Raw genomic sequence first — 14,373 nt, forward strand, 5'->3', positions numbered from 1 at the left:
GTTGGGGGGGGGGGGGACTGAACTATTCCTTGCATTCGATTTACTAAAATATCTAAAAGTCAAAAGTATTTTTTAAAATTAATTACTTAAAAAAAAAAAGTATCTCAATGATACTAAAATAACACCGATGCATACTGATATTTTCAACATCAGTCAGAAAGTTGGACCTGACCTGCTTTCCATCTCTGTCCAGGTGTTCATCATCAATCTGCTCAGGGACAGCAAGTTTTATCACTTCCGTCCTGTGATGGACACATACATCCAGAAGCATTTTGCTGGAGCACTGGCTTATAAGTAATTCCATCTATTTCCACAGGATATTTTTTTAAGGTTTTGAATCTGAATATGGTATAACTAGATGTTTCATTTCAAATTCAGAGAGTTGATTCGCTGTCTGAAGTGGTATATGGACCGATCAGCAGAAGTTGTTCGACAGGATCACATCCAGGAAGCCATGAGGGTGAGATCTCCTTGATTTTACTAAGTATGCTGTATAACCACACAAACAGAACAAAAAATCACATAAAAGCATATGCCAGCCACTATCAAATAAACAGTGATTCAGCTTTAACAGGAACTAGAATAAATAATGCATTTACGTAAGAAGTTTCAGTGCAGTCCTCAAAGGACCTTTACAGATAACTAGCTGAAGCAAATATTTTCAAGATTGCCTATTCACTCACTGTATGTTTTTTGTTGAGATGTATTGCCATTGCTGGTTTGATTGGTGATTCATTTTGGTGCTGACAGTACCCTCATATTAATATGTCAAGCACTGTAAAAGTACAGAGAAATTATAATTCAGTTAAAGTGTGGGTGCTGCGTCAAAATTTTCAAAAGTATCTTGCCGAACACATACTTGAGTGAAAGTTAGAATAGTTTCCACTTTTAATTGTATTCAAGTATTTAGAAGTAAACCCATTTATCTTAGCTTTTGAAATTGGCTGATGAAAGCCAGTGGAGACTTTGATGCACAAACTGTGCAAAGCCATCTATTTAATTATTATAATATTTAGAACTCTTTGCTTTGACTTAAAAAAAACAACAACTGCTCAGTACAATTTAAATTGTATGAAGAAAATTATTATTAATTTTTTTTATTTTATGGAAATGTGATGTATTTAGTTAAGTACACTCAAGTTAAGTACAAATTTCCCATAGTGAATATTAAAATTTTGAACTTTTGTCTTCAAGGTACAAGCACAGGGATTGTCTGTATTTATTGTACTTGGAGTGTTTTAAAGACATTTTATAGCATAAAAGTATACTTTCAGATATTGTCAGGGTACACATGTTAACTGTAAATCTACCTCCAGGCTCTAGAGTACCTGTTTAAGTTCATCGTCCAGTCACGGATCCTCTACTCCCGGGCCACCTGTGGGATGGAGGAGGACCAATTTCGGGCTAGCATCCAGGAGCTTTTCCAATCCATCCGTTTCGTGCTCAGTCTGGACAGCCGCAGCTCTGAGACGCTCATTTTCACCCAGGTCAGATATAAACTCAAGAACTGTTCACATTTCATGTTTATGAGAATTTACATTTGTGAGGAGATACTACCTAAAGGAACCATCTGATATATGAGAAGAACTGTGTCAAAAATAAAAAGCCTAAAATTGCTAGGAGTGGGATTTAATGGATGGATGCTTTGTTACTGTGCACTTTTGTATTAATGATTTTATTAATTTATACCTCACGCTGGTTTAATTGAGGAATTAAGCGAAGAGAACAAAACATCAAGGTGGTCTAATGTGTTTAAAAATGAAAGGATCAGTTGTAACAAGTTGCTGATCTCCAAATCTATGTTTTTTGACCCAAGATTAAAGCTGTTTCATTGAGGCCCAGGTTTGTTTAATGTTCTATGAGATTAATGCATCTGTCTCTCGCTGCCCTAAAGAAGTTGTACGTCTAAGCTGTTTAGACAGCCCCATCTCAAGAAAAATCCTGTGAAAGTTGCGATCAGACAAAACAAGGTTTTTCCTGAAGGCTGCAGGAGTATGTTTAAGTAAAGATATCTGCTCTAACATTTCTATGAGAAATGTTCTGAAGGTCTCAAATTTGAAGAACACAAGATTAGAACTTCAAGACACTGAAGCCACCAAACAAGTTCTTGAGAGACTGTAGTATCATTTGTCACTAGATCTTTGCATTGTCTGAAGATGGTACTTGCTGCTATGATGCTAGGTTGTTAGGAATCTGTGTGATTTCTGAGGTTTTCTGAGTGCTTTGGGTTGCAATGGGTTACCCATTGCAAGGATGTTTTGGATTGTTGGTAATAGCTTTTCTAGTTGGCAAACTAGTTCTTCTCCCCCCCCCCCCCAAGTTACTATGATATTCTGATCCCTAGATATGTTTTATTGTTCACAAGGTAATAGTTCCCCTCAATAAGATTTACAAAGTATCACTCAGTTCCTCAGCACAAACAATGTGGGACAGTTTATGTGGGTTGGGGTTTGTTGAATGATATATTTTATTACTTTCGTTTAGTTATAGGTAGTGTTTGTACAGGAAAATGTGACATTTATTTCTCTGTTCATGTTTAAAATGTGGAATTCTGGATTATGTTCAAGGTACATGTTTGTTAGGTTATGTTTGCACAATTTCACAAAGCTTTCCTTCCACATGGCTTTTTCTGTCACCACCATATTTTATCATATAGTATATGCCTCCACCAAAGCATCATTTAATTCTGAAACCACCAGGAACCTTGAAAAAAAAAAAACATGTGGCTATACTTTGATTAATCAATGTCTGGACACATTACGGTCCATCCTACCCACAATTCTTGAACAAATAGTTTGATGAAGATTTAGTCTTCTTTGGTTTTTGTTGACTTAATATTTTCCTGAATTGTCCCATATTATACCTTTGTGGACTTTTCCCATCCCTGCCCCGTATCTTGACCCAATCCTGCCCAACCTCACTGTGCCCCCTAGGGTCCCCAGCCAACTACAGGACAAGCCACCACCAACCAGGGCAACTGCTTGCAGCCGTTGAGCTGCAATGCCCCACGGCCCTCTCCGCTGTCTGTAAGTAGATGCAGCTTGTTGAATTGCCCCACAGTAATGGAACGGAGACTCCCTCACAACCCAACCCAATGCCAAAGCCCAAAACATCTACCATCACATACAACCACTCAGTACCTTTCCAGAACACCAGACCTCAACAATGAACCAACAACCCAAACAAACTGACCAACACCAACAATTGCTCCGCAATGCTTCCAGTGCATCTTCCGCTGGGTTCTTTGATGTGTTTCTTGGCTTTGATTGCTGTGTTTGACACCAAATCTTCTCCTGCACAAAGTCAAGTCCTTCCAAACACCCCAATTTTTCACCTCTTGAGTGGCGTTGAACCGGGGACCAGAGATCACTTTGCCTGCAATGGATTGTACCATTGGGCTGTTGAGCAAAGTGGGGAAGAGAAGTCCTCAGAAGCAAGAGATGTAATGGACCTTTGAATTAAGGAATAGCCAAGGCCAAGGTTTTTGACTATGACCGTGACTATATAGAGGTCTTCAACCCTGCTCCCAGAGACGCACTAGCCTGCAAAGTTTAGTACCAACCTACTCCAACCCACCTGCCTGTAACTGTCAAATTTAGGTTGGTTTAGGTGGTTTAGTTTGATTAGTGTTTGAGCTAAACTCTGTCGCACAGTGGGTCTCCAGAAGGTAGCATCTTGTTTGGCATCTTCTTAAAAATTTTAATTGACAATCTCTAATCTACCAAGTAACCATGAGGTGCTGATGAAGCCTCACTGTTACTTCATCTCTTGCTGTATAGGTGATGTCCATCCCATCTTTGGTCAACAGGCCCATCACATCTTGTTTTATCTGAAGGGGAACACAAATAATGATGTAAACTGCAAATGTAAACCATTCTTTCTCTGGTCTCTTCCGATTTTTTCAGGCTGCCCTACTCAACTCGTTCCCAGCAATTTTTGACGAGCTCCTCCAGATGTTCACAGTACAGGAAGTGGCAGAGTTTGTGAGGGGAACTCTGGGTAGCATGCCTAGTACGGTCCACATCGGTCAGTCCATGGATGTGGTCAAGCTGCAGTCCATTGCTTGGACAGTGGATAGCAGGCTTTTCTCCTTTCCAGGTTTTTCAGAATTTGTTTCACTCTCTAATGTGCAAAATTGTACCTTTTAGAGGTACAACAGCTTGTCACTGGGGCAGTACTCTCAAAGTACTCTCATTTACCCCTAGAAGTACTTTAAGGGTACAGTACATATTACTACTCTAAGGTACTAATATGCACCTTTTATGCTTAGATAAGCTACAAAGTTGTCCCTTTTAGGGGTACTGCCCCAGTGACAAGCTGTTGTACCTCTAAAAGGTACAATTTTTGCACATGTTCTATGACAGTGTAAATGTTTGATATCTTAATCAGGTGAATTAAGTTAATAACCTCCCTCTGTCTGTTTTCACAGAATCAAGGAGAATTCTCCTTCCTGTTGTTCTCCATCACATTCATCTGCATCTGCGCCAACAGAAGGAGCTTCTGATCTGCTCGGGAATCCTGAGCAGCATTTTCTCCATTATTAAGAGCAGCTCATTGGTACACTTCAGTCAATGTGCATCTCATCAAAACTCTGAACATCCCATTGATGACTTTGGTTAAAGAGACAATGTTCCTTGTTTCCCATCTGCAGGAGAGCTCTGTGCAGGAGGAGGTAGAGATGATGGTGGAGAGTTTGTTGGATGTGTTGTTACAGACGCTGTTGGCCATCATGAGTAAATCTCAGTCTCAGGAGGCGGTAAGAGGGCAGCGCTGTCCACAGTGCACAGCTGAGATCACTGTTAGTAACTAACAAATCTGATATTCTACTTCTTTCCTTCCATCCCTCTTCTCCTCCACCTGCTTGGCAGCATCCCTACTGAGATCTTTTCTTCATCTTCTGTTTCTTTCCCAGTATATTTATCTTATTTTTTCTGCTTACAGAGTGCAACAGCCAGGTTCTGAAAGTAAAATCACATTAATAGAGAGATTTATGACAATTATTTTGATCTTTTTATTTTGATCAATTGTAATAGATCTATCTAAAGCTCCAACATTAAGCATGCCAAATTGATGTGTTAAACTGCCAAATCATTTAGCAAATGGCTGCAATATAACAAAGAGTGAAAAATTTAAGGGGGTCTGAATACTTTCCGTACCCACTGTATATATGACAATTACTGTAACTTAAATATATTAGTAATCACTGTTGCACTTGCTCTCTCTCTCTCTCTCTCTCTCTCTCTCTTGTTCATCACGTTCATGTCTGTTTTTATTATGTCTCTCACATTCACTCACTTACTCACTGACTCACACATAATACAATGTCTTCCTGCGGGTGAATTTCACGAAAACGACACATAAAATGCATATTTCAAGGACGAAAGAAAATTAAACCTCTGTTTAGGACCATTACTTTCTTCATAATTTTCTTTAGGCAAAATATAAATGCAAAATGTCTTAAAGGGGTCCTATTATGCTCTTTAACACTAGAACCGCCAGAGGTCGCTGTATAAGTGCCAGTGGGTAAATTTTACCCATACACATGACAACTGTATTTATATGGCTAAAGACCATATTATTTCACTATATTATGCCACTGTCTTCACAAAGAAGTGTCTAGAGTCATGAAATGATTATGTCTAGTCATCAACTATATTTTTATCCTGTTGTTTTATGTTCAAGACTTTTTAATGCAGGTTACACTAATCCATAACGGTCAGTAGCCTAAGCTAAAAAAAAAAAAAAAGCCTGCACTGACAACGGAAATTAGAAGGTAGTAGCCTAAATATTTGGGTGGTGTAATATTATAATACAATGTCATTAATCAATATATTAAGATAACCCATGCTATTTAAATTACTAAAATAGCCTATAGACAATAATGAGCAATAATAATTCACCACACTGCATAGGATGATGCGATGACAAATTCAAGCGCACAGCTTCACCTAAACACCATTTATAATTTGAATAAGAGAACAACACCTTTAAACATGGGGGAATCAAAAAATGGTTTTATTCATTACATCATATAGATCAGATTTTTTTTTTCTTCTTCAGGAAACGGCCAGACTAGAATAGCAACACAGTAGCGAACAATAAATGATATGGCAAGACAAAAATTAAATAATCAAACCAAAGTTTGACCAATTAGAGTAACGTTAGGCTGAAACATGTAAATATGATATCTGGATCACTGTCAGATGAGCCGTCAGATGCTGAGCCAACCCAGGACGCATAACTTACCATCAGACTCTCCATCACTCATGGTATTTAGTGTTTCTAATACCTACCTTCCATAAATCGCCTTTTTTAGTCATTTTGACTTTCTTCATGAAACTGATAACCGCTAAATCAGTTAGTGAAAGGCATTGCCTAGAAATGTACAATGTTAAAACATAAGCGGCAAGAAAATGACAGCGCAAAAATACATGCAATATATAGCGGGTAAATTTGACCCGCTGGCGCTTATAGATATAAATGCCCCGTTTTTTTATCTGGTTTTATCTAAATACATTTTAAAAACATTGGATTGTAAATTACATAATTTTTGTAAAAGTCAATGGCTGGGAGACTTGAATGTTTTATTTTAAATCTGTTATGTACATTTGAAAAACATTTTCAATTTTTTTTTTTTTTTACCCCGTGGCGGTTCTAGTGTTAACAAAGTCTTGATTTTGTTTTGGGGGTGTACTAGAACATGCTCTCATGCTTGGTGGTTCGAAAAAACGCATTATTTTTCACATAATTTACATTATTAAATTACCTTTCTCCCCAGCCTGGCACAAACGGCTCGATTAGTTCCGGCTTTGATGAAGGCCCGCCTTCTTAAAAACGAAATGTGTTGTGATTGGTTAGCTGTCCCAATGCGTTGTGATTGGCGAACAGCTTAGACGGTGTTTCAGTACTGCCACGCCCCTTGCTCCGTCTTTAAACAAAAGCTTTTGGCGAATCCGGCACTGTACTCACTCGTGTTGTGGAAGCTGTCCTCAGTTAAATGTGCAGCACACAATAGCAAATTGGGGTTATAATACTCAGGAACAGAGTTAAAAATAAATTGCAACCACTGTTTCCTGACATCATCCGCTTTCGGAAGCCCAAACAAAGACGTTTGAGCACGGAGGTGAGCGTTTCAGGTGGTCGCACACCGGACGACCGGCACTGTACTCCCTCATGTTGTGGAAGCTGTCCTCAGTAAAATGCGCAGCACACAATAGCAAATTGGGGTTATAATACTCAGGAACAGAGTTAAAAATAAATTGCAACCACTGTTTCCTGACATCATCCACTTTCGGAAGCCCAAACAAAGACGTTTGGGCACGGAGGTGAAAAACAACAGCGTTTCAGGCGGTCGCACACCGGACGAGAAGCGCAGCGTTGCGTCGCACCACGTCTTTAAACTTCGAACACATTATTTTCTATGAGTGTACGCACACCGGCGGCGCCGTTCGGCGTCTGTCCGCGGTGTCCAGCTATGTCGTGCTGTACTTGTTGTAAGAATTGTTCTAGACGTGGCGCGACGCGGCGCTGCGCTTCTCATCTGGTGTGCGACCGCCTTTTGACATGCCGAAAACTTGATGCTATAGCACAGCAGCTTTTCTTCTTCTTCGTTTTCTCTGATGTACTAACTCTGCAGCAGCACTTCTTCTTCGTCGTCATCTTGTCTGATGCACTCAACCAAGCGATCTAACCACGACCTCGCCTCTCCCCACCCCCAACCATTCGAATTTCCGTAGGCGGGAATTATTTTAATGATATTCTAATGGGCCGCTTTGTGATGGAAAACAAACGCTGTAGTCCAAACGAGCCGTTCGTTGTAGTGACTAAAATTAAAAAAGTGAAAAAGCATAATAGGACCCCTTTAATCCTTTTCATTTCTGCATTAAAATATGACCCTAATCTTTCTTGACAGGTTTCGTGAGACTCACCCATGCTTGTTTGTCTTATGTCTCTTACGTTTAGTCTGTTGTAACACCTGCTTAGAAGGCTAAGATAAACAGTAAACTACTTGAACACAAACATGCTCTGATCTGTACTCTGATGTATGGGTTTGCATCCTTTGATATACTTTTGCTTGCTTTTAATGTTTAATTTTTGATGTATTCATCATAGATAGCTTATAAACAGAATCCAGCAGAACTAATATCATGTCTCTGTGTATATGTAGTTAAAAGAAAGCATGGTCAGACAAGAGATTTCACTAAGAATAAACTGTGCCCTTTGATAGCATCACATATTTGCAAACATTGTCCGAGTTGTTTTAGCACCTGGGTCTTTAAGGCCCTGTCCACACGAACGCGGGTATTTTCAAAACCGCAGCTTTTTCTGTGTGGTTTGGCCATTCGTCCACATGCAAACGCAGCACCAGGTCAATGAAACCGAACTTTTTTGAAAACTCCTGCCAGGGTGAAGATTTTCAAAAAGTCTGGTTGCAGTGTTATCGTGTAGACATCGAAACCGGAGATTTAGGCTTGTGACGTTGGAGCCTGCGTTGTTATCTCCGCCTACTGGAAACATTTTCAGGCTTCTGATTGGCCAACATGGCTTTACGGTTGAGATTATATCGCCACCTGTTGGTTTGGCATGCTCTTGACAGTGCTTCATAGCATGCTTTTGCGTTTTCATGTGGACGGAGATTTTTTTTAAAACAGAAGGAAAAACTCCATTTATAAAAATACCCGTGTACAGGTGGACATTGCCTAAAATGCAGAAAAATGTGTATAAATAAATCCTGCATCTGGATCCATGCCCAGTTAAAATCATTTGATCACTATTTGATGGACTACTGCTGCCATTATCACTAAAATATTTTTTAATATTCTGATACTAATGTTGGGTAAAAAGCGTTGACATTTGTGAGTCTGTCACATTCTACAAAGAGCGTCATTTACATGGCATTTATGGTTATGGCTGCCCAAAGACGAACAACAATGACCTAATTTAAATACGCATATTGTGCCTCCTTTAATTGGATTGTGGGTGGTTGGTGAATCATCAAGAGTTTTGTGCTGAAATACCACAATCTAGTCTCGCATAGCCAGACTTTTGACTAACACCATGAAGTCTAGTCCACATTGGAATTTATTCTGGCCAAGAAATGCCCACTTGGACAGAAAGAAATCGCCTGACCAACAAGTTAAAAAAGTTGTGTAAAGCCAGCTAGTCAGATCAGAACTGGTGATTTCAGCCAGCCTTTTCATTTTTTGTACATAATATGCATCAGAATTTAGTGAACAGACTGTAGGCGGTCTGTATTGTGCCGTCTGAGGCTGACACTAAGTGCCACAACTGTTAAGTGAATTCATCCCACAGTGTCTTCACGTCTCTCATTCATTCTGCTTCCCCGCTCTCTTTGGATGCATTTGATTGGCTGTTTGATTGCCAAATGAACAGACTGATTGGCTCACAAGGACTTGCCCACTTTCTGATTGGCAGGGGGAGTACGTGTCCTGCTTGTTGTCCCTCCTGCGTCAAATGTCGGACATTCATTTTCAACACCTACTGGACAACTTCCAAAGCAAAGAGGAGCTAAAGGTGAACCGTCTCATAAATTTCAGAAACCAAGCATTTGAATCATTTATGTTATTGCTTAAATTTGAAGTTTTTAAATGTTAAATGTGAAAATACTTTCTTCTAACTCAGCTTATACAATCCTATCTCTTGCAGGAGTTCTTGCTGAAGATTTTCTGTGTGTTCAGAAACCTGATGAAGCTCAGCATATTCCCGCGTGACTGGAACGTCATGCGACTGCTGACCAGCAAGTGAGAATCAATCAATTTTTTCCCTTTTCTACCTCATTCCTGTTTCCTTCCTTATTGATTTTAATTTTTTTGGCTCAAAACATATTGTTTTGGTTTGAATAAACATTTTTGAATAACATATATGGTATAATACAATGTATTTCTCTGGAATTATCATATTTTTAGTACTTGTAAAGTTACTTGACAATGACAGTAAAGTCACTTTCAATATGAATGTCATTGCATTAGATGATAATTTTACAGAGCATATATTCAGTTTTCAAGAAAAAAAAGTTTTTAGAATAGATTTGATAAAGTTTGGGGATGAAATTGATCAAAAGTTCATCAAAGAATCCTGAAAAAAAGTATCATGATTTTTACAAGATATTAAACAGCTGCTTAAGTAACTCTTTTCAGCTTTGATAATAATCAGAAATGTTTCTTGATCATCAAATCAGCATATTAGAATGATTTCTGAAGGATCATGTGACTGGATGATGATGTTAGCTTCAGCACTGGATCACAGTAATAAATTACATATTAAAAATATTAAAATAGAAAACATTTTCTTTAAATTGTCATAATATTTCACAATATTACTGTAGTTTTGATCAAATAAATGCAGCATTGGTGAACATAAACTTTTTTTTTAAATATATATAAAAAACTTACAAACTTTTGAAAAGTAGTGTATATTTATACTGTTCAAAATAAATTTGTCTCTCTATCTTCTGTTCTTTCTTGCAGTATCATTGTGAGCACAACTCAGTATCTGTCGCCTGCTCTCCATAAAAGCTTTACGGATGCTGACTTTGATTTTAAGGTGTGTGATTATGATGAACATCAACCACACATTGCACAACAAACTCCCTGGCACTGAAACACACATTAAACATAAATGTAATTTTTAAACCCGCACACACCTCTTCTTTCTAAATATCATATTCCACATGTACACAAACGTGCTTGATGTGGGCCTATGGTGTCCTGCTGTTGGGCACACTTGGCTGTCTCTAATCCACTCTAATGAAGCTCTCCTCCCTGATCAAGACATATGGTGCCACTAACGGGAGAATGGCTCTGAAAAGTTCAAATCTACTGAATTATTAATTAAGGTTATCTTTGAGAGAGAAACATGGCCTTTTCTACCAGTGTGAACTTTCACTGGGTATCCCCTGAAAAAACAAAAACAAACAAACAAAAAAAACCGCATAGACCATTGTGGAGCAACTTAAAGGGATAGTTCACCCAAAAATGAAAATTATGTCACTAATCACTCACCCTCGTGTCGTTCCAAACCCGTAAGACCTTCGTTCATCTTCGGAACAGAAATTAAGATATTTTTGATGAAATCCAAGAGCTCTCTGACCCTCCCATAGACAGCAATGGAATTAACACGATCAACGTCCAGAAACGTAGCAAGGACAGCGGTAAAATAATCCATGTGACATCAGGGGTTCAACCGTAATTTTATGAAGCTACGGGAATACTTTTTATACGCAAAAGAAAAAAATAAAATGACTTTATTCAACAATAACTTTATTATAACTGAACTTTATTCAGGGTGACACGGAGGAGACAAATTGTTGAATAAAGTCAGTATTTTTTTTTTCTTTTGCGCACAAAAAGTATTCTTGTAGCTTCATAAAATTACGGTTGAACCCCTGATGTCCTGGTTAAGGTGGTTAATATACAGTGGTAGATCAGTTTGACCAGTGAAGCCATGCAAAACTTATTCAGCATATCATAAGTAATATCAATTGACATCCATAAGGTGTGGTCACATTAGTGAAATTTTGGCAAAATTTCACAGACAAAAAAAGTTCCATTTGTCTGTAATCAGTAGTTTAGATGTATGAAGCGCAGCTCACACAGAAGACACTTTGAAACCAAGCAGATTTATGTCGGTCAATGCAGCAAAGTTACATGACCAGTTAAACCCGCTGTGAAATCTGCATTGCAAAGTTCCAGATTCTTTGGATTTCTATTGAAATTACTGGATTTCATCCAAAAAAAAAATGTGCAGAGCAGCATTAAAAGTGAGCGCACCATTACGGCCAGTTTTACTAAACAGGGCAAATTAGCACAAGAACGCAATTCCAAAACAGCGCCGATGGGCGTGGAAGTTTCTGCAGGTGATTTACTAACAACGCACAAATTAAAGAACACAGACGCAACATCTCATTTACATATCAACCAACGCAATATACCAAGCACAGCGCAAATTAGCCTAGTCGCAAATAAAGAATAAAGAAATAAAGAAGCCACTATATTGAAAAGAAAGGCCAAAAAATTAAGGGTTGCAAGAAGTTTTGATAGACCTGGTATTGCGTGACTCCTAGTTGCTCTCTGTTCTCTGCGGTGTCTCCTCCTAGCAACAACAATTGCAGCCATTTCAAGCGCAAAATAGTTTAAGACATGCTTTTTTGGGCGTTAAATAATGGCGCAAATACCAGTAATTTGATGAACGCAAACGTTAGTAAATCGCGTTGCGTGATTCATTTGAATACTGTCCTCCCATAAAGTTTGCGTCTGAAAGGGACACTCCTACAAATGCATATTCAATAAGGTCAGGCGCAAAAATAACTGTCCATGACTTTTCAGCGCTAATTTGTCACTGCGCGTCTTTATTAAATCCTGACAGTACTATTTTAACGCCAAAAGACGGTTTGCGCTGGCGCGAGCTGTTAGTAAAACTGGCCCTTAATGTCCAAACAAGAGTTTGTAATAGTTTGATATGGAAAATAATTGGTGGGTGTGGCTTCCTTTCTGAAAGAGAGGACTAAGACACGCCCACCTAAGAATCAATAGGTATGTTCAACTTAAAGTGGCGCCAAAGTCATTTCACTTGGCGGCCATCTTTGAAATGTCTCTCGGGCAGCTTTTTCAATTATGCAAGAAGGCGATAAAATTCCAGCATATCGCTCGTTGCACTTTCTCCCATTCATAAGTAATAGGAATGCACCACCTTTGTGTTTCTAAAGTCTTTGGCAGCGCTGTTTCAAGTCTACCTAATATATACACAACCTAATCAGTTGTGTATATCCATGTCTATCAGTGTGGGCTTTCACTGGATATACCCTGGAAAAAAGACAGCATAGACCAATGTAGAGCAGCTTAAATCCGGAATCCAATCTGAACTGGTTAATGTACTTTATCATCATAGCTAGATCAGTTTAGTTTGACCAGTGAAGCCATTGTTAATAAAGGCCTTCTGAAGTGAAGCAATGCATTTGTGTAAGAAAAATATCCATATTTGAAATGTTATAAACCCTAATCTCTAGCTTCCGCTAAAAGTCGTACACACGTTCACGAGTGACATAGTGAACTATCCCTTTAAGGTGTGATCACATTAGTGACATTTCATTGGCATACTGGATTTCATCTACAAAAATGTTTAGAGTGGGAGTAAAAGTGATCTTTCCTTTAGTGTTCAAACAATAGTTCAGAATAGTTTGATATGGAAAATAATTAGGAGGTGTGGCTTCCTTTCTGGAGGAGGAGGGACCTAGGCTAATGCACGCCCACCAAACAATCAATCAGTTGTGTATATCCATAGTAATGCTATTGCCAACATGAATTATATTAGCTCTCCTTCAAAACTTTGTCAAGATCTCCATTAAAGACACAGTAGCATCACTAAACGTTTGTGTTTCTTTTCCGTCAGGTGTGGAATTCGTACTTCAGTCTGGCAGTGTTGTTTATCAACCAGCCCAGTCTACAGCTGGAGACCCTGACACCAGCCAAGCGGAAGAAGGTCTTTGACAAGTAAGACTTGATCCTGCTCATTCACACACATCGTAAAGGCGCTACGAAGAAATCAACCTGTCATTGTTTCTAAATGCGCGCAGATTGTAATATTTTTTCCTCCACAGGCTTTCATTGTAAATGCATTTCGTTACTTACCAAAGGACAAAAATCCAAATGTCATGTCACAAATGCTGTCAGCAGAGCTTAAGTTGTATTTAACCCAGATACTCCTTTAAATATGAAACAAACAATAATTTGGGTATTGTAGCGAGGGCTAATCCATTAAATCCATCCAGAGTACATGCAACATCGCTTTGGAGTCCGTCTTTTCTGGCCAGCACTCCCTCCTTTTGTTGTTATCCATGAGATCTGCATCTCATGATTAATAGATAACGGTTCCTTCAGTTATTGGTCAAATACTCGAACACAAAAAAACGCAAGACTGCCGCACGGCATGCAAGATAGTTGATCACCCTGTGAGTTTGTTGGGAGGGTCGATTCATCCTAAACCTTCTCCACTTACGTCTGTGATCTTCAGCCCAGCGTGTGGCTCTTCTGTTTTTCTGAGTCTAGTATGTTTAATACATGCTGTTTGTTCGTCATTTTAGATTCTTGGATGGATTTAGAGGAGTTTTTGTGTGTTTTCGTTGTCTTTGCAGGTATGGTGATATGAGGGTCATGATGGCTTATGAGCTGTTTAGCATGTGGCAGAATTTGGGTAAGTGTTTTGATTGTCTCTCTGTCTTTCGACTCTGTTTCATGACTTTGTTTTTCTATTCCTGCATTTCTCTGCACACGCACAGACAGAAACATAAACGCAAACATTCACTTCCTCCAGAAAAGCAGTACTGACCTCTAGAGGTGGAAGAAGGTACTGCACTGC

General features: G+C 38.9%; 1 protein-coding gene across 5 annotated transcripts in view; it reads left to right on the forward strand.

Moving 5' to 3' along the window:
* LOC107750976 (dedicator of cytokinesis protein 3-like) overlaps positions 1-14,373 on the forward strand; it is a 150,430-nt gene that overhangs the window by 104,185 nt on the left and 31,872 nt on the right. For 4 of the 5 annotated variants that reach the window (XM_016566543.1, XM_016566545.1, XM_016566546.1 and 1 more), the window contains 12 exons: positions 194-294; positions 379-460; positions 1,317-1,487; positions 2,934-3,026; positions 3,906-4,098; positions 4,430-4,557; positions 4,652-4,798; positions 9,436-9,534; positions 9,667-9,761; positions 10,488-10,563; positions 13,408-13,508; positions 14,150-14,208. In XM_016566543.1, coding sequence (XP_016422029.1) covers positions 194-294; positions 379-460; positions 1,317-1,487; positions 2,934-3,026; positions 3,906-4,098; positions 4,430-4,557; positions 4,652-4,798; positions 9,436-9,534; positions 9,667-9,761; positions 10,488-10,563; positions 13,408-13,508; positions 14,150-14,208 — 1,345 coding nt within the window. The remainder of the gene's footprint in view (positions 1-193; positions 295-378; positions 461-1,316; positions 1,488-2,933; positions 3,027-3,905; positions 4,099-4,429; positions 4,558-4,651; positions 4,799-9,435; positions 9,535-9,666; positions 9,762-10,487; positions 10,564-13,407; positions 13,509-14,149; positions 14,209-14,373) is intronic. The other variant, XM_016566542.1, reaches the window with a different exon arrangement.

Source organism: Sinocyclocheilus rhinocerous, unplaced genomic scaffold (genome assembly GCF_001515625.1).
Source record: "Sinocyclocheilus rhinocerous isolate Xijiao unplaced genomic scaffold, SAMN03320098_v1.1 scaffold812, whole genome shotgun sequence".
Lineage (NCBI taxonomy): Eukaryota > Metazoa > Chordata > Actinopteri > Cypriniformes > Cyprinidae > Sinocyclocheilus > Sinocyclocheilus rhinocerous.